The sequence below is a fragment of the Pristiophorus japonicus genome, chromosome 2, assembly GCF_044704955.1.
Source record: "Pristiophorus japonicus isolate sPriJap1 chromosome 2, sPriJap1.hap1, whole genome shotgun sequence".
Taxonomy (NCBI): Eukaryota; Metazoa; Chordata; class Chondrichthyes; family Pristiophoridae; genus Pristiophorus; species Pristiophorus japonicus.
In genome coordinates this window covers 104,034,664-104,057,357 of record NC_091978.1, presented here as the reverse complement: position 1 = coordinate 104,057,357, position 22,694 = coordinate 104,034,664, and the positions used below count along the sequence as shown (strand labels likewise).

The 22,694-nt window shown below is 44.5% G+C and overlaps 1 protein-coding gene across 3 annotated transcripts in view; it reads right to left on the bottom strand.

Moving 5' to 3' along the window:
- The window catches only part of atp8b5b (ATPase phospholipid transporting 8B5b), a 506,562-nt gene that overhangs the window by 37,547 nt on the left and 446,321 nt on the right, over window positions 1-22,694 (bottom strand). For all 3 annotated transcript variants that reach the window (XR_011588690.1, XM_070868497.1, XM_070868507.1), the window contains exons 24-27: window positions 12,943-13,166; window positions 9,241-9,324; window positions 4,581-4,826; window positions 1,058-1,196 (exon numbers count right to left, since the gene is read on the bottom strand). Coding sequence is in view for 2 of the 3 variants with exons in the window: in XM_070868497.1 (XP_070724598.1) it covers window positions 1,058-1,196; window positions 4,581-4,826; window positions 9,241-9,324; window positions 12,943-13,166 (693 nt within the window). In the remaining variant the exon portion in view is untranslated. The remainder of the gene's footprint in view (window positions 1-1,057; window positions 1,197-4,580; window positions 4,827-9,240; window positions 9,325-12,942; window positions 13,167-22,694) is intronic.

The window sequence follows — 22,694 nt, the reverse complement described above, 5'->3', positions numbered from 1 at the left end:
TCCTTCCTTCAACCACCGTCTCCCCCACCTGTGACAGAGACTGTATGCCTTGCATTGGACTCTTCAGTCACCTGAGAACTCATTTTCAGTATGGAAGCAAGTCATCCTCTACTTCGTGGGACTGCCTAAGAATAAGAAGTAATGTGGGGCACAAGGCCCAGAGGTCGTCTTCGAGAAGGCTGCAGATGTCTACTACTATCTGACGTGATAATCTCAGCCTTCGGAAGCACTGCTCTTCCGAGAGGTCAAGGAAGCTGAGCCTCTGACTGTCCACCTTGTTAGTTGGGTAGTGCCAACTGCTTACTCGACCCCTCTATTGTTCCCCTCTCTGCTGGCCACGAGAAGCTCCCTTCTCAGCACGCCCTTGATTGTCTTCCTCGTTTAACGTTCAAAGTTCAATCAGAGGTAGCCATAGCTCCATCCATTCTAATGTTCTCTGTGTAAACACCTCTAAACTGTACAAATAAGTCTCTCACAACAAGTGCTCTTACCAATCCGTTTACCAGAAGAAATTAAGGAAGCAGCTGTGTGCATTGAACCTTTATTCAGATCTGACCTCCTCACCTTTAACCATCCCGATAAAGTGCCACTCAATATCACCTTGCTTTCACTGGCACAGTTCACGAACCCCGGAAAAAACGTGCAACAGGCTTTCAATTCAAATCACACGATAGGATTAGTTTAAATACACTAATGATGGACCCGCCTCGGCGTGCAGGTTACTTGGACACACCGATATCCGCCACGTTAAAAACAGAAACGGCCGCGTGCTTCCGAAGGGTTAGAGTCATGTTTCCTCCCCCGCCCCTCTCCTGCCCGTTATTGAGCCTGTTATTTCCTCTATATATTATTGCATTTGCATCTATTCTCTACATAAAATATTACATATAAATGAGTATCATAACCAAATAGAATATTGTTTTTTTGTTCAGTAACAGAGTATCACCCTTCTCCAGTATTGTAATCTTGTAAAATACTATTAATTGGAAATCAATAGTTACTTTAACGTAAAATAATTTCTAACATCAATTATAATCACTGTATTAAAAGTACTTACCAATAAAGGGAAATGAAGTTGGGAACATCAGATACATGCCATTGCTGTACATTGTAAAAGTTATTGCAAAGTAGACAGCAAGACTACCCCAGGCAAAAAAGTGATTGATAGCTGTCCAATGTGTTGTATCCAGTGCAATCTGTTGACAAGCAGCAAGATTCGTGATGTCAAAATGATATGGTTCATTATTCATCAACAACAACTTGTATTTATATAGCGCCTTTAATGCAGTGAAACATCCCACGGTGCTTCACAGGAGTATTATGAGACAAAAGATTTGACACCGAGCCACGTAAGAAGAAATTAGTGCGGGTGACCAAATGCTTGGTTAAAGAGGTAGGTTTTAAGAAAGGTCTTGAAGGAGGAAAGAGAGGTGGAGAGATATTTAGGGAGGGAATTCCAGAGCCTAGTGGCCTAGGCAACAGAAGGCACGGCCACCAATGGTTGAGCGATTATAATCAGGGATGCTCAAGAGGGCAGAATTAGAAGAGAGCAGACATCTCAGGGGGAGGGGGGGGGGGGGAATGTGGGACTGGAGGAGATTACAGAGATAGGGAGGGGCGACGCCATGGAGGGATTTGAAAACAAAGATGACAATTTTGAAATCGAGGCGTTGCTTAACAGGATGCCCTAGGGGTGATGTGTGAGTGGGACTTGATGCGAGTTAGGATTACCTCTAGTTTACAAAGGGTAGAATGTAGGTCAGCCAGGAGTGCGTTGGAATAGTCAAGCCTAGAAGTAACAAAGGCACGGATGAGGGCTTCAGCAGTGGATGAGCTGAGGCAAGAGTGGAGACGGCCGATGTTATGAGGTGGAAATAGGCGGTCTTAGTTATGCTGCGGGGATATGTGATGAAAGCTCATTTTAGAGTCAAATATACACCAAGGTTGCGAGCAGTGTGGTTCAGCCTTAGATAGAAGTTGGGGAAAGGGATAGAGTCAGTGGTTAGGAAACGGAGTTTGTGGCGGGGACGGAAAACAATGGCTTTGGTCTTCCCAATATTCAATTGGAGAAAATTTCGGCTCATCCAGAACTGGATGTCGGACAAGCAGTCTGACAATTTAGAGACCGAGGAGAGGGTCAAGAGAAGTGGTAGAGCTGGGTGTCATCAGCGTACATGTGGAAACTGACGCTGTGTTTTCGGATGATGTCGCCAGGGGCCAACATGTAGATGAGAAATAGGAGGGGGCCAAGGATAGATCCTTGGGGGACACCAGAGTTAACGATGCAGGGACTTGAAGAGAAGCCGTTGCAGGTGATTCTCTGGCTACGATTAGATAAATAAGAGTGGAACCAGGTGAGTGTAGCCCCACCCAGCTGGACGATGGTGGAGAGGCGTTGGAGAAGGATTGAGTGGTCAACCATGTCAAAGGCTGCAGACAAGTCAAGAAGGATGAGAAGGGATAGTGTCACAGTTACAAAGGATGTCATTTGTGACTTTGATGAGAGGCGTTTCGTACTGTGGCAGGTGCGGAAACCGGGTTGGAGGGATTCAAACATGGAATTACGAGAAAGATGGGCACGGATTTGGGAGACGACAACACGTTCAAGGATTTTGAAGAGGAAAGAGAGGTTGGAGATGGGGCGGTAGTTTGTAAGGATGGAGGGGTCAAGGGTTGGTTTTTTGAGAGGGGTGGTGATGGCAGATTTGAGGGAGGGGGGACAGCACCGAGGAGAGTGAACCATTAACAATGTCTGCTAACATGGGAAGCAGAAAAGGAAGTTATCAGTAAAAAAATATTTATAAACCTAGCCTTTTAAAGAATTATGGGTAATATTTTTGCAATATGAAGTGTTGGTACCTCAGGTTAAGACATTCAATCAGATATTAGTTGACATTATTCAACGTAATCTCAATAAGCAAAAATAAGGTACTTGGCTTGTATTACTTAATATGAATTTGTGTGATGGTGCCAGGAAAGGGCATACAATGAACACAAAATAATAGGTGTAGTGACCATTATTTTTTTCAGAAACTGCATTATTTATTCCTGTTAAGCAATTCATAAACTATAAAACAAAAGTAAAATACTGCGGATGCTGGAACCTGAAATAAAAACAGAAAATTCTGGAAATCTCAGCGGGTCAGGCAGCATCTGTGGAGAGAAAAACAGAGTTAACGTTTCAGAACATTCGCCAGTTCTGACGAAGGGTCATCGACCTGAAACGTTAACTCTGTTTTTCTCTCCACAGATGCTACCTGACCTGCTGTTATTTCCAGCATTTTCTGTTTTTATTTCATTAACTATAAAGATGCATTTTAGGCACAAAATATGTTCTCCCAACCACAGAGAAGTACAAGAAGGCTTGAACCATGAAGACACAGTTAAATGCCAATGAAGAGAGCTCTGTTAAAAATTGCAAACACATTCCTAAAAAGAGCACAAGTCCAGCACAGACCATTTACCTTGATTAGTACAATAGATCAAATGAACCCATACAGTCCTCCCTACAGCAAGCCAACTTCTAAAACAGAGGCTAGTAAGTGATGTAAAATAGAAGCTCTACCTCAGCGAGAATATACCAAATTAGGCCTATTCTACAATAAAATTACCAATGAGCTTGATATGTTTAAAGAAGGAGAAATTTTCAGAATTCACCCGAAAGGACAAAAAAGAAATGGATGCGAGCACAAGTACAACAGCAAATAATTATCAAATTCTACAATGCAAGATGATTCGAGGAACTGGAAACACCTGCGGAAAACAACCATTATTTGTGGAATTATATGAGAGTTTGATTATATACCCAGCAACACAAGTGAAGCTACTTAGCCAGTTCACAGTAAACAAACTACAACCACAAGAGTACAACAACAAAAAAGACTCTGACAGATAATAAAAGCGTGAACCAACACTGCAACTGAAACCTCTGATGGAAAAGGCTACTAAACCACAAGTAGTGGTAGTAGAGTAGTAGAAAAATTTTATCAACCAGTGACATTGGCTGAACTGTTAATATTGGCACTGTTGAACTTTATAATTGACCTATATGCCAGAAATGTCAACTTCGGCAGAAGTATAAAACGGGCGATATTAGATTGGCCACCCATTATAAATTCCATTCGATTTTCCTATCCCTTGACTTGAATGCCTATTTAAGCATAATGGATAATCTAGACTGAGCCTCTGGATTACTAGTTGAGTAACTTAATCACTATGCTACTATACCCAGTGCACGTTTCACTTTTTACTACCACTAATGTAGGAAGTCATATTGTTATTTTATTTCCCTGGGTAAACATGATCATTTTGAAAAAATTTAACTGACATCTCTGGCTTAATGCTATGTCAGTAGTGAGCAAAAACTTGGCAGAGCCACAATGATATATGAACAGCCCAGCAGTTTTCAACCTCCTGCACAGAGTAACTGTCACAAGTCTGTCTAAAGTGTCATCTCGGTGACTGAGGCAAATTTGGTTTCAAATATAGCTTATAGGAAAAGCAAGGCATAATGAAGTGTGTCTTTAAAATGACATATAATATTCATAAAATTAAAAAAACAGCCATGAGTATTCAGTTACCTGTAGAGTAACAGCCACAAGCAAGCATGTCTGAGCAATTAAAGCAAAGGACTGATAGTCTGATACAGTCTTTCCATCATCTCTTACTGCTTCAAATAGAGCACCGTAAGGAATAAAAAAGAGAACCAGGGAACTGTAAACTCCATGGAGAATACATTTCATAAATACTAGTTTGCTGAAATAAAGATTAATCTGCCCAGGTTCATAAAGTTGAGGATATGCCATGCTCCAACGGTCATTAACATCCTGTAAAGACAAAACCAACGACAATCAGTACTATCAGGTCAAACATAGATCATACATAAGTGTTATTTTATGTTAGATTTATTTAAATCTTATTCACATTTTCACGTCCAATTTTGTCCTGCTCTCCCAAAAGTGCTGACGCATGCTGGGGGGTACAATTCTGGCAATGCTATAATACTTCACCCAAGTGGCCATATTTCATGTTTTAAACCTGAGAGTGATGGTCAGAAACCTATTCATTCATGTGGGGTATCTTAACTGAACTTGATTTTGTATGCACTCAATGTCTACATATATGCACTTTCATCAATCACTGGATAGTAATCAGGAGAAGCCTACACAAAAGTTACTCTTTCCTCAACTATAGCATATCCAAGGCTGAGATCAGCCAATTCAGTATAAACTAGGAATCAAAGCTTGAGCACCCAAACTTCGACTTTAACCCCAACCCCTGCCACACGGGCAGAAATATCAGGATTGTGCAACCCGATTCTATTCCTGCCACTTTAAATTTTAAAGTGCATTATTCAGGCCAAGGACGAGGCTCCCGCAAAAAGCAGGCGGGGATCTAATTATCATACCAAAGTCGCGACCCGATGGCATCGTCGGCGCCACGATTTAAATTTAACAGAGTGAGGAGGATACCTGAGCTGAGGGATTCTCGGCAGCTAAACCGAGGCAGGAGCTGTTGGCTCCCCAAGGTAAGTGGCACTTTCAGTACACGGGAGGAGCAGGAGAGAGCCTTCGGGCCTCCCCCAGCTTCAATCTCCAACCTTCTCGATTGCAGGACTCTTCCCCACCTCCCTCGCAATTGCCGACTAGAGCAGCCCCCCCACAATTGCCAACCTCCCCCACCGATTGCTGACTGGAGCTTTCTTCTCAGTGTCAGGGATCATCCCTAAGTGACCCCGGCTGCAGCCTTCTGCTGTGAGTGATCACTCCCGCCCGCCGGTCATGCTGTTTTCAGCCTCCCCGATTCTCCATTAATATCGGTTCCTTAGTTTATATGCCTCAGGACCACTCCACTACAGTATTTACGCAGTGATCTATTAGGGTCGCTGTTTAATTTTTTTAAATCACAAGTTGCTGGATATTTTAATTTGTTTAACTATTTGTTTCCCAGTAATTAATGTATAAATTGGGTGTTATATGGCTTTAAAGTATAAAGATTGGCTAATATATATTGTGGAGCTGAAATTCCAAAGGTCTCCGGCAGTCACCCACCCCCCACCATAACTCCAACAGGATACCGGCAGAATCATGCGGAGACCAGGATGTGCCAGGCCTCTGCCATTTCAGGAAGTTTCCTATTTATCACGTAAGGGGTAAACGTCCTCCCGCACCGATAAGACAAATGACGACAAAGGGGCGGAGCCAAGGGCACGGACTTCCTATACTGGGTGTTCCCACTCGTCTGGCTCAGATGGGACCAGGTATATCTGTAGAGGCCAGTTCGTCCAATGAGATGAGGCATATTGACCTCCACAATGTGATGGGAGCTCCATCAGTGGGATACAAGCTTGGGAAGCAGCCTGGACAATCAAAGCAAAGTAGGCAAATATGAAGATTTTCCAGATCAGTCACCTTACACAGTCTTATGTTCTTATAAAGAAATAGGAACAGGTGTAGGCCATACGGCCCCTTGAGCCTGCTCTGCCATTCAATAAGATCATGACTAATCTGATAATTTTTTTTAAATTCGTAGCCAATCTTTCCAATTCTTTGTCAAATCACAAACGCCAGAGGTCACCTTGCACACATCAAGGATCACTCTGCGCCAATGCTCTTAGCCAAAAGGCCGAGAGCCACTGCACCGTTCCTGGAAGTACTGCAATACCAGGTTCGTGCCATGGAGGTGGATGGGTCAGGCCCCCCACACACCTCCGTGGAGGTGGATGGGTCAATCCACCCCAGACTCAGCTCCACTTCCCCACCTACTCCCCATAACCCCTTATTCCCTTATCGTTTAAGAAACTGTCTATTTCTGTCTTAAATTTATTCAATGTCCCAGCTTCCACAGCTCTCTGAGGCAGCAAATTCCACAGATTTACAACCTTTGAGAGAAGAAATTTCTCCTCATCTGTTTTAAATGGGCGGCCCATTATTCTAAGATCGTGCCCTCTAGTTCTCGTCTCCCCCATCAGTGGAAACATCCTCTCTGCATCAAACTTGTCAAGCCCCCTCATAATCTTATACGTTTCCATAAGATCACCTCTCATTCTTCTGAATTCCAATGAGTAGAAGCCCAACCTACTCAACCTTTCCTCATAAATAAACCCCCTCATCCCCAGAATCAACCTTGTGAACCTTCTCTGAACTGCCTCCAAAACAAGTATATACTTTTGTAAATATGGAAACCAAAATTGCAAGCAGTATTCCAGGTGTGGCCTCACCAATACTTTATATAGCTGTAGTAAGACTTCCTTGCTTTTATACTCCATCCCCTTTGCAATAAAGGCCAAGATACCATTGGCCTTCCTGATCACTTGCTGTACCTGCATACTATCTTTTTGTGTTTCATGCACAAGTACCCCTAGGTCCCGCTGTACTGCGGCACTTTGCAATCTTCATTTAAATAATAACTTGCTCTTTGATTTATTTTCTGCCAAAGTGCATGACCTCACACTTTCCAATATTATACTCCATCTGCCTAATTTTTGCCCACTCACCTTAGCCTGCCTATGTCCTTTTTCAGATTTTTTGTGTCCTCCTCACACACCGGTATGTCTGGGGTTGGAGAACCTCTCACCCCACATGTTGGGTCGGAGCATGTGTATCTGGACACGAGACAGGTGGCTGCTGGAGATGTGATGAAGTGGCACTTGTGCATGCCTATCCCATGATAATTAGGTCCCCCCCGCCCCACCAATGTCTCTACAAATTTCAGTGCGGTGAAATACTGGAGGATACCGACAGGCACAATTCCAGCCTAACCGTGGAATCATATACCAAGGAATTTTGACCCACTGGATATAACTGCATTAACCCCTCCCAACTCCTGAAATTAATTTCTTTTTTTTTTTAAATTAACATTAATTCCTTGCAGGGGAGGCTGTTGTGAACAAACTAGTCTGCTCAAGCCTATAATTTTACATGTTAAGTTTCCTACCACCTGTCTAATAACTAATTGCTTAAATGATTATTTATCCAACTTAACAAATTAAATGTTTTTATTATTTGTTCCTGATGTGGGTGTCGCTGGCGAGGCCAGCATTTATTGCCCATCCCTAATTGCCATTGAGAAGGTGGTGGTGAGCCGCCGCCTTGAACCGCTGCTGTCCTAGTGGTGAAGGTACTCCCACAGTGCTGTGAGGGAGGGAGCTCCAGGATTTTGACCCAGCGACGATGAAGGAACAGCGATATATTTCCAAGTCAGGATGGTGTGTAACTTGGAGGGGAATTTGCAGGTGATGGTGTTCCCATGAATCTGATGCTCTTGTCCTTCTAGGTGGTAGAGGTTGCGGGATTGGGAGGTGTTGCCGAAGAAACCATGGCGCGTTGCTGCAGTGCATCGTATAGATGATGCACATTGCAGTCAAGGTGTGCCGGTGGTGGAAGGAGTGAATGTTGAAGGTGATGGATGGGGTGCCAATCAAGTGGACTGCTTTGTCCTGGATGGTGTTGAGCTTCTTGAGTGTTGTTGGAGCTGTACTCATCCAAACAAGTGGAGAGTGTTCCATCACACTCCTGACTTGTGCCTTGTAAATGGTGGAAAGGCTACCCAGCCTCTGACCCGCACTTTTTGCCACAGTTTTTGGTTAATGGTGACCCCCAGGATTTTGATGTTGATGATTTTGAAATATATTAAACAATTATTTCAGAAATGCTGGCCTCTACTTTTACTCCTGGGTGGGAAAGCAGCAAAGCGAGCAGCGTGCCCATCTAGGAGCGGCAGCAGCAGGCTGGGTTGAGTTTAATCGGCCAGGCCTAATTTTCATGCCACTTGCCGACTTCCCGACCGAAACTGCCAGCAAGTTGGCAAGAAGCAGCTGTTCAACCATTATCATGCTTTTTGAAGGCACCGCTGGAGACCAGAGGGAACAGTTCCTGGCACTAATGTAAATGGATTGACAGACGTGGGGAATCCAGACGGTGGGGTGGGTGCGGGGGTGGATCCCAGAGCAGAGGAAGTCCAATGTTTTCTCCACGGGTCTGGAGGAACACTCTTACTCCTGGTCCACAAGGAAACGAAAAAAAATAACTTCTGGTCCTGACTCCTATTCACGGAAGGGTTGGCCTGGCATTGAAGTCACGACTGCTCCCCTGCTCAGGCCTTAGATTAAAATCACAGATCAGCCTTTGATGACATCATCAGAGCCTGATCTACATATTTAAAAGAGGACCCTGTCAGCTGATCTACCTGATAGTGTGAGGACAGCCCAGAGAGAGTCAAACAATAATTTTACAGACATACCTGATCAAACAAGCTCATTGCTAATACAGGGAGAGATGTATACACTAAATTGTACAGTGTGATATACCATTCATCATACACAGTCTGCAGAAAGAAGAAAAGCATTGTTAAGATTTATTAAATCTAAAAATGAACAACTGGATATATAGCAAAGATTCAGAAAATTTAGTGAAATAACTTCAAAATAAACTGGGAACTAAGTGGAAATCATATAGGTTCTCAGGCCATTTAGCATCCCATTCAAATTTCCACTGGAATTTTCTTTAAGCACCAGTGGACCTGGCAGTTTGATATTTTGCATGTTACTTAGGCTCCAATGACATTTTAATACTCCGAGATATCACTGTTGCAACAACATGCCCATATGGCCTGAACCGTGGACAACCGTTAGCTTGGAGTATTTAGAATCATAGAATGATTACAGCACAGAAGGTGGTCATTCGGCCCGTCGAGCCTGTGCCAGCTCTCTGCAAGAGCACTTCAGCTGGTCTTACTCACTGCCCTTTCACCGTGGCGCTGCAAATTGTTTTCCTTCAGGTACTTATCCAATTCCCTTTTGAAAGCCACGTTTGAGTCTGCCTCCACTAACCTTTCAGGCTTTGCATTCCAGATCCTAAACACTCGCTGCGTAAAATAGTTTTTACTCATATTGCCTTTGGGTTCTTTTGCAAATCACCTTGAATCTATGTCCTCTGGTTCTCGACCCTTCTGCCAATAGGAACAGTTTCCCTCTATCTACTCTGGCTAGACTCATGATTTTGAACACCTCTATCAAATCTGCTCACAACCTTCTCTGCTCTGAGGAGAACAACCCAACTTCTCTCCTCTATCCACGTAACTGAAGTCCCTCATCCTTGGAATCATTTTCGTAAATCTTTTCTGCACCCTCTCTAAGGCTTCTTAAAGTGTGGTGCCAGAGTTGGACACAATACTCCAGTTGAGGCCGAACCAATGTTTTATAAAGGCTCATCATAACTTCCCTGATTTTGTACTCTATGCCTCCATTTATGAAGCTCAATATCCTGTGTGCTTTTTTAACCGCTTTCTCAACCTACTCTGCCATCTTCAATGATTTGTGCACATATACCCCCAGGTCTCTCTGTTCATGCAATCCCTTTAAGATTGTACCTGTTAGCTTATATTGGCTCTCCTCGTTCTTCCTATCAAAATGTATCACTTTTCACTTTTCTGTGTTAAATTTAATTTGCCAAGTATCTACCCATTTTACCAGCCAGTCTATGTCTTGAAGTCTTTCACTCTCCTCCTCACTGTTCACTATACTTCCAAGTTTTGCGTCATCTACAAATTTTGAAATTGTGCCCTGTACTCCCAAGTACAAGTCATCAAGAAAAGCAGTGGTGCTAGTACTGGCCCCTGGGGAACACCGCTGTATACCTTCCTCCAGTCCAAAAAACACCCATTTACCACTACTTTGTTTCCTGTCACTTAGCCAATTTCGTATCCATGCTGCCACTGTCTCTTTTATTCCATGGGCTTCAACTTTGCTGGCCAGCCTATTATATAGCACTTTATCAAGCGCCTTTTGGAAGTCCATGTACACCACGTCAACCGCATTGCCCTCATCAACCCTCTCTGTTACCTCAATCAAAAACGCAATCAAATTAGTTAAACACGATTTGCTTTTATCAGATCCGTGCTGACTTTCCTTAATTGATCCACACTTGTCGAATGACTGTTAACTTTGTCCCTAATTATCGTTTCCATAAGCTTCCCCACTACTGAGGTTAAACTGACTGGCCTGTAGTTGCTGGATTTATCCTCACACCCTTTTTTGAACAAGGGTGTAACATATGCAATTCTCCGGTCCTCTGGTACCACCCCTGTATCCAAGGAGGATTGGAAGATTATGGGGAGTACCTCCACAATTTCCTCCTTAACCTCTCTCATGCATCCCATCTGGTCCTGGTGACTTATCAACTTTAAGTTCAGTATCTCCTCTTTATCAATTCTTATCTCATCCAGTATCTCCACTACCTCCTCTTTATGACTTTGGCAGCATCTTCTTCCTTAGTGAAAGATGCAAAGTACTCATTTAGTACCTCAGCCATGTCTTCTGCTTCCATGCCTAGGTCTCCTTTTTGGTTCCTAATTAGCCCCATCCCTCCTCTTACTACCCGTTTATTATTTATATGTCTATAGAAGACTTTTGAATTCCCTTTTATGTTGGCTGCCAATCTATTCTCATACTCTCTCTTTGCCCCTCTTATTTTCTTTTTCACTTCTCCTCTGAACATTCTATATGCAGCCTGATTTATACCCCATGAGTTAATTTTTAAATGTTCGTTTCTTTTTGTTTTCACTTAGGTAGTCAGGTACTTTTGTTGCAACTGTTGTGCCAATGACACTTTTGTATCAACGTCAATAATACAATTGTTCTGCCCATGGGATTCCCCTTATATTGTATATTTTTGGAGGAAGAAGCGGAGGCAGGCCATTCTGTACCAGATGCATTCTGTGGCATCCCACATTCACAGACTCCGACAGAGATGCCTACAACTGTGAGAAGAGCAATGCTTGTGCAGGATACAATTCACAGCGGTCAATGAGTTGCATTACAGTCCGCAAAGTGACCGCAGTCAAATTCATTCCTGGGCTGCTACAGCCAGTGGCTCTGAAGGTTACAACAACCTTTAGCTTCCATGCCTGCAAATTATTCCAAAGTGTGACGAATAACATCACCTGGAGGAGTTTCCTCATGATGTAAGAATGTGAAAATTGAACTGACACAGGCCTCGATATTTACTGGAATGGGATTCACAAGCGGGGGCGGGGGGCGAACAACGACTCCACAGTGTGCGTGTTTTCTTTTTAAACAGGTTCCCATACGGAAGCCAGCCTGATTGACAGGCTTAGCTCCGTTTCAGTTGGGGAATGCTACAGTTAGGTTTACTACTACTGGGGTAGAGATTGTGAGGGGGGCGGGTACAGCGTGGTTGGCGGGTCGGGGTTGATCGCAGGGATCACTGAGACACCGGGGCAGAGATGGTGGATCAGTGATCGCGGTGGGGCGGAGGGCTGGGGCTGGAAAACAAGTCTGCTTGGGGAGGCTGGAGGGAAGCACTCCTGTTCCTCCTGATCCACAAACAGTGCTGGAAAAGCACTTGCCTCTTCCATGTTTCAGTCCTCGCCTCCCTTTAGCTGCCACGTTTCCCGGGAAACCTGACTGGCCAGCGTTAAAGCTGGAAGAGATATAAAATCTGAGGCATGCAGCCTCATTAAAATATTTAAATGAGCAACCCACAGCTTGGGAGCAGGTTGGTCATCCGACCCCTGTCCTGCCACTGTTAAAACCGGAAGTGGGCAGGTTTGCAGCAGTTTGGGTTCGGGTTTGAGATTTTTTACATTTTAATATCCCAATCGACATAAAACCACAAGTTTTGGGGGGTTAAAATGAACCCCATTGGGTCAGTGCACTATGAGGCGGACTGGTGCTCTTCTTGCGCCTCTCCACATACACCAAATCAGAAAAATTAGACTCGCTAGTCAATGACCTAAACTACAGTTTTTTCATTTATCATCAATGCTGCTTTCTACTGGTATGCCTGTTCAATTTAGGGCACAACTTTCTTAAAAGAGTAGTATTCCACTTGAGTTATCCCCTCACTCTATGGATTAATATCAATTCCAATTTGTATATGAGTTGAATGAATGAGGAAAAATAACTTTTTGGAGCATTCTTACCTGTGCTGAGAATCCACAGAAGAATCCATACCAAAAGTGAACAAGTGTGAAGGCAAAATTTTTATAGAAAAAGTATCGGAGAAATCTGCACATGCGCAGATACGACCATCTTCCATGGACTAACAATAGACGCTGGAGATAACGAAACTGAGCAAAGGAGAAATCACTTGAAAGGATAGCCTGTGTTCCTTCCTCGCCACTTATACCCACACCAATGTGAGCAGCTGTAGGAATATATGAATTAAATATTATTTAAACTTACTTTTACATCTTTAAATCAGCCTATAGAACAATGTTGAAGCTAGAATGGGAGAAGAGTGAATAAACCAACCAGAGGATCATGAATCAAAATCTCTGCAATGACTAATGTTCCGTTAATTTACTTTCCACGCAGGAGTGTTTTTCCAGGCCCCACAACGAAAGTTCAGGCCTACCCTGCCCCAGGCTCACAGCTTCCTGAATCGAGATGCTGCCGAAACCCCCTCACAACGACTCACTGAGTGCTTTGGACCGTTCCTTCAGTCCTGACCAATAGTCTCCAGTCACCCAAAATTATATTCTAGCGCGCCAGCCAGCTGTCGCTTCCCTGTTTCAGGTGGTCAGTTATCCGAGGGCTTGCAGATGAGGCTCAGAGTTAAAATTGTCCAAACCTCACACTGCCACATTCAGGGGAGCTTGGCGCTTCTCTTGGAGCAAAAGGCCTAACTTCCATTTCAGGCAGGTGCCCTGGATGCCAATGGAAGAGTCTTTACCAATATGGCAGGTGGCAAACTTCTGGTGCTGTAAAATAAACATGGCATGAGCCAATTTCTGTCCAGTTAGTACCAAGTTTCTGTTAGTTTATCGAGTTGATTTTACATCCCAGGTGGGAAAGCAGCCGAGCGAGTGGTTGGTTCCATCGGCAGTGGCAGCGCGGAGGCCCAGATGATTTTAATGGTTGAGCTTCATTAGCATGCCGCAGGCCGATTTCCTGACCAAACAGTCTGGAAGTCGCAGGAAAATTTCAAATGAACCAACATCCCTACCTTTTGGGGGACAGAATTCTAGATTTCCACTACCCATTGCCAGAAAAAGTGTTTCTAGATTTCACTCCTAAATGGCATGGATCTAATTTTATGATGCAGCTTGTTCTGGATTTCCCCACCAGAGGAGTCTTAGATTGGGTGTTGTGTAATGAGAGAGGATTAATTAGCAATCTCGTTGTGCGAGGCCCCTTGGGGAAGAGTGACCATAATATGGTGGAATTCTACATTAGGATGGAGAATGAAACAGTTAATTCAGAGACCATGGTCCAGAACTTAAAGAAGGGTAACTTAGAAGGTATGAGTGAATTGGCTAGGATAGATTAGCGAATGATACTTAAGGGGTTGATAGTGGATGGGCAATGGCAGACATTTAGAGACTGCATGGATGAACTACAACAATTATACATCCCTGTCTGGCGTAAAAATAAAAAAGGGAAGGTGGCTCAAACGTGGCTATCAAGGGAAATCAGGGATAGTATTAAAGCCAAGGAAGTGGCATACAAAGTGGCCAGAAATTGCAGCGAACCGGGGAACTGGGAGAAATTTCAAACTCAGCAGAGGAGGACAAAGGGTTTGATTAGGGCAGGGAAAATATCGTAAGAGAGGAAGCTTGCAGGGAACATGAAGACGGACTGCAAAAGCTTCTATAGATATGTAAAGAGAAAAAGGTCAGTAAAGACAAATGTAGGTCCCATGCAGTCAGAATCAGGGGAAGTCATTACGGGGAACAAAGAAATGGCAGACCAATTGAACAAGTACTTTGGTTCGATATTCACTAAGGAGGACACAAACAACCTTCCGGATATAAAAGGGGTCAGAGGGTCTAGTAAGAAGGAGGAACTGAGGGAAATCCTTATTAGTCGGGAAATTGTGTTGGGGAAATTGATGGGATTGAAGGCCGATAAATCCCCAGGACCTGATGGTCTGCATCCCAGAGTACTTAAGGAGGTGGCCTTGGAAATAGTGGATGCATTGACAGTCATTTTCCAACATTCCACAGACTCTGGATCAGTTCCTATGGAGTGGAGGGTAGCCAATGTAACCCCACTTGTTAAAAAAGGAGGGAGAGAGAAAACAGGTAATTATCGACCGGTCAGCCTGACATTGGTAGTGGGTAAAATGATGGAATCAATTATTAAGGATGTCATAGCAGCGCATTTGGAAAGAGCTGACATGATAGGTCCAAGTCAGCATGGATTTGTGAAAGGGAAATCATGCTTGACAAATCTTCTGGAATTTTTTGAGGATGTTTCCAGTAGAGTGGACAAGGGAGAACCAGTTGATGTGGTGTATTTGTACTTTCAGAAGGCTTTCGACAAGTTCCCACACAAGAGATTATTGTGCAAAGTTAAAGCACATGGGATTGGGGGTAGTGTGCTGACATGGATTGAGAACTGGTTGTCAGACAGGAAGCAAAGAGTAGGAGTAAATGGGGACTTTTCAGAATGGCAGGCAGTGACTAGTGGGGTACCGCAAGGTTCTGTGCTGGGGCCCCAGCTGTTTACACTGTACATTAATGATTTGGACAAGGGGATTAAATGTAGTATCTCCAAATTTGCGGATGACACTAAGTTGGGTGGCAGTGTGAGCTGCAAGGAGGATGCTATGAGGCTGCAGAGTGACTTGGATAGGTTAGGTGAGTGGGCAAATGCATGGCAGATGAAGTATAATGTGGATAAATGTGAGGTTATCCACTTTGGTGGTAAAAACAGAGAGACAGACTATTATCTGAATGGTGACAGATTAGGAAAAGGGGAGGTGCAATGAGACCTGGGTGTCATGGTACATCAGTCATTGAAGGTTGGCATGCAGGTACAGCAGGCGGTTAAGAAAGCAAATGGCATGTTGGTCTTCATAGCGAGGAGATTTGAGTACAGGGGCAGGGAGGTGTTACTACAGTTGTACAGGGCCTTGGTGAGGCCACACCTGGAGTATTGTGTACAGTTTTGGTCTCTTAACTTGAGGAAGGACATTCTTGCTATTGAGGGAGTGCAGCGAAGGTTCACCAGACTGATTCCTGGGATGGCAGGACTGACATATCAAGAAAGACTGGATCAACTAGGCTTGTATTCACTGGAGCTCAGAAGAATGAGAGGGGATCTCATAGAAACGTTTAAAATTCTGACGAGTTTAGACAGGTTAGATGCAGGAAGAATGTTCCCAATGTTGGGGAAGTCCAGAACCAGGGGTCACAGTCTAAGGATAAGGGGTAAGCCATTTAGGATCGAGATGAGGAGAAACTTCTTCACCCAGAGAGTGGTGAACCTGTGGAATTCTCTACCACAGAAAGTTGTTGAGGCCAATTCACTAAATATATTCAAAAAGGAGTTAGATGTAGTCCTTACTACTCGGGGGATCAAGGGGTATGGCGAGAAAGCAGGAATGGGGTACTGAAGTTGCATGTTCAGCCATGAACTCACTCAATGGCGGTGCAGGCTCGAAGGGTCGAATGGCCTACTCCTGCACCTATTTTCTATGTTTCTGTGTTTCTGTATCTATCCTCTCGAATTATCATTTTAAAGACCTCAATTAGAATATCTCTCAACCGTCTAAACTCAAGGTAATACAAAACCATGTTTATGCAATCTCTCCTCACAAGTTAACCCTTTAAACCTTGATATAATTCTCGTGAATCTGCACTGAACCCCTTCCAAAGCCAATGTCCTAAGGTTTGGTGCGCAGAAATTACGCAATGCTCCAGATGGGGTTTGATCATGAAGGCCAACATTCCGTATGGCCTTCTCCTGCTCCTATTTCTTATTCCATGAACCTTTTTGTACCTATGCACAAGCTTTTAGTGATTTGTCTACTTGGTCATCCAAATCCCTTTGCTTTTCAACAGCTCTCTTTCTCTTACCAAAATATTCGAATTTATCTTTCTCGGAACCAAAGTTTTACCCATTTACTTAGTCTGTCTATGTCCCTTTGTGACTTCATGCTCCCATATTCACAACTTACTTTGTAAAAATTCATTCCATGAAAAGCTGAGGCCCCAAAACTGATCCTTGGGAACACCACCTGTCACACACTGCCAATCAGAAATTGTCTCCTATTTCCCAAACAATTGCCAACCCACGCCACTAGATTATCTCCAATTCCATGCACCCTCATTTTTGTTAATAGCTCTTATCCAGAACCTTATCAAGTGCTTTCTGGAAATCTATACGCTGACTCTCTTTGATCAGCTTATACTTGTCCAAGTGCTCAGTCATTCTGGGACCGAAATTCCCCTGTTGTGCGCCTTCCGTTAATGCCTCCGGGGGCGCAAAACGCTTTTGTCCGGAAGGAGGTGCGCTACCTGTGAAATTTTGCAGGAGTTAGCAGAGGTGCGAATGCAGTAGCGCCACGCCCCGCCGGTAGCGCCCTGGCCCACTGCGCCTCCAGCGATTACATAATCAATGTGAGCAACGACTCTTTTTTGCACTGCAGTGGCCCCTTTCTGCCCCGTGGTGGAAATTGGGCAGCACCCCATGAGGCCACTGCGGGCCTCGCTGGTTGTGAACCGGGCCGCACATCTATCACGGGGCAAAACATAAAGGGTCGGTGTGTTGCCATTTTTATTTCTTCCCCGACTCAACAATCGTTGGCCGATGGTTTCGGGGGATCCGGGCTGCGATCGTAGCATCCCTGGTGGCCCAGTGGAGGCCATCAAAGAGCCTGCAGAGCTCGCAGAGTCCCTCCCCTTTAACAGAAGAGGAGGGGAGTTTAAATGCGTCAGTGCTACGTGGAGAGGCCGCGTAGCGCTCCATGAGGTACCCAAGTAGCACCACCAATCCCGCCCCAAGAGGAAGTGGAGCGTGCGACATTGTGCTCCACTTCCTGTGAGGGACAGTAACCTGAATTTCGCATCCGGAACAGGACTTCTGCGCTAGGCGCAGAATATCCAGCCCCAGAGAGGTTACCGCCCCCAACCGGGGCGATAGCCAATTTTGTCCCCTCTGTCTCTGATGATAGATTCCAATAACCTCCTCATAACTGAAGTTAAACTGACATGCAATGTACTTACCTGGTTTCTCTCACCCTCCCCTCTTAAGAAATGGAATGTTCTTATGTTCTTATTTGCAAAATTTTTAATCCAAAGGCGCAAATCTTGAAAGTAAAGAGCTATGGAAAATTATGAGTATTTTGTATTTGCATCTGCAATTTCCTCACCTATTTCGTTTAATAGCCTGGGGTGGAATCCATTGGGTCGTGGAGATTTGTTTATCTTAACTCCCATTATTTTCTCCATTACCATTTTTTAAACTGCCTCCCTGGTTGGAGAGCTTGAAGAGTCTACTAAGATAGGGAGAAGCAAGTCTAGAGGGCTTAAACATATGGATGAGAACTTCAAATTTGAGGCAGTTGAGGACTGTCAGCAAGGACAGGGGTGATAAGCAAGTGGAACTTGATGTGCGATTGGAGACGGGCAGCATTTCATGGGATACTTTTGTTTATTCCCGGAAATCTTGGCCACCTAAATCGTAGGCTTTACCAGTGATTTTTCTTGTTCCCCAAGCACTGCCCTCCACTGTGTTGCACTAACATATTGCTGACATTCAAAGATCTCAGTTCTCGGTTCTAGATCCAAGTTTTGGGAGAGCAATGCCAAACCAGCTTCTCCGCACCGCTGTACTGCGTCTCCAATCTTCTACTAGCCGATTGGAGCCTGAATCAAATGTACACAAGACAGGCTTTCCATTTCCCAAACTTGGATAGCATAAAAATGGATAAAGAGGTGGTACTTCAAAGATTGGCAGTACTCAAAGCAGAAAAATCACCCGGTCCAGATGGGATGCATCCTAGGTTACTGAGGGAAGTAAGGGTGGAAATTGCAGAGACTCTGGCTACAATCTTCCAATGCTCCTTAGTGGTGGTGCTAGAGGACTGGAAGATTACAAATGTTACACTCCTGTTCAAAAAAGAGTAGAGGGATAAACCCAGCAATTACAGACCAGTCAGCCAACGTCAGTGGTGGAAAAATTTATAGAGACTTAGGGCTCAAAATTGGCCCACTGTTTTTTTCGGGGCACTCACCAGAGATGCACCGACTTTGTGGGCTGAAAATGGTGCTGAAAAGATGTCTCTAGATTCTGGCCACTCTCTGGCCTCTCCTGTGGCTTGGCGCATCGTGGTCTGTCGATTAGGGGGCAGAGCTAGGGCCCTGCGCGAAAAACAGTGCCGACAGCTCTCCGCATGCCCACTGGAGGTTTCGCACATGCGCAGTACCTCCTGCCCCAGCCTCTGTGTGCGTGCTGCCAACCCTATCCCAGGCCAAGTGGCCTCACGACGTGCACCGGGCTAGAACTACGTTCGCTGGAATAGTCAGAGAGAGAGAGAGAGAGAGAGAGAGAGAGAGAATCAGAGAGAGAGAGAATCAGAGAGAGAGAGAGTCAGTCAGAGAGGGAGTCACTCAGAGAGTCAGTGAAATACCCAGTGGAAGTAGAGGTTCCATATCTCCTTCGGCAGGTTGGCAGTTTATCTTAGAAGTCATTTTCTGCTTGGATGTCGGTGGCCTGTGCTCTCCCCGTCCCCCCGCATCTATCCCTGGCCGAGTGGCCTCCCGCACCGGCCGGCTCGCTGACTTCCCGGGCTAAGTTTTGATAGGAAGGTAGGACTTAGTTTTATTTTTTATTTCTTCTTGAATATTTTTATGCTTCTTGAATGTTATTGTGCTTTGTTTAGTGCTTTGCAAGGTCTTTTCCACTTCCCTTCCCGCCCCTATCTCTGATCGAATGGTCTCGGATGTACCTACCTGCGCTGATTTTTTTAAATCAACGCAAGGGTTTTCTGTGCGGCCACAAGTGACCACATAAGTTGGCCAAAGTTAGTTTGGAGCAACTATTAGCTGTCCAAAGTGGTCTAAATAGCCAAAACGGGCGTAGGTGGCTTTTGAAAAAAAAAACTAAATTAAAAAAAATCCTAACTAACTCACTTATACTGGCGGAAATTGAATGTGCAGAATGGGGATTTTTAAGATACTCCAGAAAAATCAAGTTGCTCCAAAAACAAATGGAGCAACTCCTGGCCAATTTTGAGCCCAATAATCTGGGGCAAAATTAATTGGCACATGGAAAAGTATGGGCTAATAAATGAAAGTCAGCATGGATATGTTGAAGGAAAATTGTGTTTGACTAACTTGCTTAAGTTCTTTGATAAGTAATGGGGAGGGTTGATGAGGGTAGTGCAGCTGATGTGTACATGGATTATCAAAAGGCATTTAATAACAGACTTGTAGCAAAATTAAAACCCATGAGATTAAAGGGTCAGTGGCAGTGTGAATATGAATTTGGCTAATGGTCTGAAAGCAGAAAATAGTGGTGAACGGTTGTTTTTCAGACTGAAGGTAAGTATACAGTGGTGTTCCCCAGGAGTAAGTATTAGAACCTCTGCTCGTTTGGATATATATTAATGGCCTGGACTTGGGTATATGAAAGTAAACTAGCACAAAATATAAAAACAGATAGCAAGAGTTTCTATAGGTATATGAAAAGAAAAAAAGTGGCTGAAGTAAATGTTGGTCCCTTAGAGGACATGACCGGGGAATTAGTAATTGGGAACATGGAGATGGCAGAAACTGTAAACGAGTATTTTGTATCAGTTTTTACGGTAGAGGACACTAATGATATTCCAACAGTGGATAGTCAAGGGGCTATAGGTGGGGGGGAGGAATGTAACAATCACAATCACTAAGGAGGTGGTACTCAGTAAGATAATGGGACGAAAGGCAGATAAATCCCCTGGACCTGATGGCTTGCATCCTAGGGTCTTAAGAGATATAGCGGCAGGGATTGTGGATGCATTGGTTGTAATTTACCAAAATTCCCTGGATTCTGGGGAGGTCCCAGCAGATTGGAAAACTGTAAATGTAACGCCACTATTCAAAAAAGTAGGCAGACAAAAAGCATGAAACAGTACCTAGTGGGGTGCCGCAGTGATCAGTGCTCGGACCCCAACTATTTACAATCTATATTAACGACTTGGAAGAAGGGACTGAGTGTAATGTAGCCATGTTTGCTGATGATACAAAGATGGGTGGGAAAGCAATGTGTGAGGAGGACACAAAAAATCTGCAAAATGACATAGATAGGCTCGGTGAGTGGGCAAAAATTTGGCAGCTGGAGTATAATGTTGGAAAGTGTGAGGTCATGCACTTTGGCAGAAAAAAATCAAAGAGCAAGTTATTATTTAAATGGAAAAAGATTGCAAAGTGCTGCAGTACAGCGGGACCTGGGGGTACTTGTGCATGAAACACAGGATAGTATGCAGGTACAGCAAGTGATCAGGAAGGCCAATGGAATCTTGGCCTTTATTGAAAAGGGGATGGAGTATAAAAGCGAGGAAGTCTTGTTACAGCTGTACAGGGTATTGGTGAGGCCACACCTGGAATACTGCGTGCAGTTTTGGTTTCCATATTTACGAAAGGATATTCTTGCTTTGGAGGCAGTTCAGAGAAGATTCACTTGGTTGATTCCGGGGATGAGGGGGTTGACTTATGAAGAAAGGTTGAGTAGGTTGGGCCTCTACTCATTGGAATTCAGCAGAATGAGAGGTGATCTTATCGAAACGTATAAGATTATGAGGGGACTTGACATGGTTGATGCAGAGAGGATGTTTCCACTGGTGGGGGAGATTAGAACTAGAGGGCATGATCTTAGAATAAGGGGTCGCCCATTTAGAACTGTGATGAGGAGAAATTTCTTCTCTCAGAGGGTTGTGAATCTGTGGAATTCGCTGCCTCAGAGAGCTGTGGAAGCTGGGACAGAAATAAATTTAAGACAGAAATAGACAGCTTCTTAAACGATAAGGAGTTATGGGGTGCGGGCAGGTAAGTGGAGCTGAGTCCATGATCAGGTCTGCCATGATCTTATTGAATGGCAGAGCAGGCTCGAGGGTCTGTATGGCCTACTCCTGCTCCTATTTCTTAGGTTCTTATGTTCTTATATCGGGCATAATTTCAAAGTTTGCAGATGACACAAAACTTTGTGGAGGAACAAACATTGAGGAGGAATTTAACACGGAGAAGTATTAAGTAGGAAGAATGAGGAGAGCAATATAGCAATATTACACAGCAAAGTCAATTAATCACCCTTGTGCATTCCCTTCTGTGTCTTCCGTCTTCCGTGTGTCTCTGCTTGTCCTAGTGCTCCTACAAAGTGCTACCCCCAGTGGCTGCAGCATAGCTAGTGGAAGGCTGTTGACTTTCAGTGGGGGAGACTGCAGATGGTCTTGCAGGATGACCCTGAGCAGTTCTGGGCCGAGAAGGCCTAGCTGTAGACTGCACCACCTTGGCATGAGCAGCAGCAGTTTGGGCTGGCTGACAGGCAACAGCAAGGACACTGGTGGAGTGGCAGTGATGGAAGTATGAGTGGTGTTATCCTGAGAGAGGTTCATGTTCCACAGAGCCACTGCCACTCCCTGCCTCAGCAGTCCTAGTAATCTGTTGGAGGACAGATTGCTGGACTGCTGCGACAACCTGCAAGCCCCTTTCCACAATGGTAAACGCAGCAACGATGGCAGCAGTCTGAGCTTGCGTGCTAGCAAGCTGAGCTTGCTGGACAGAAGTCCGAGTTTCCATTGCAGCACTCAAAAATTGGGTCGTTTCCACTTGTTCTGCAATGAAAGCTGAGACATGTGTGTATGTCCATTACGTTTCTTCTGCAGGCCGCCCCATCGAAGTCCTCATCTGACTCGTCTGCAGCAGAACTCCTGCTTGACCTCCCCCTCTGGGGAGCTGGCACCCGCGCT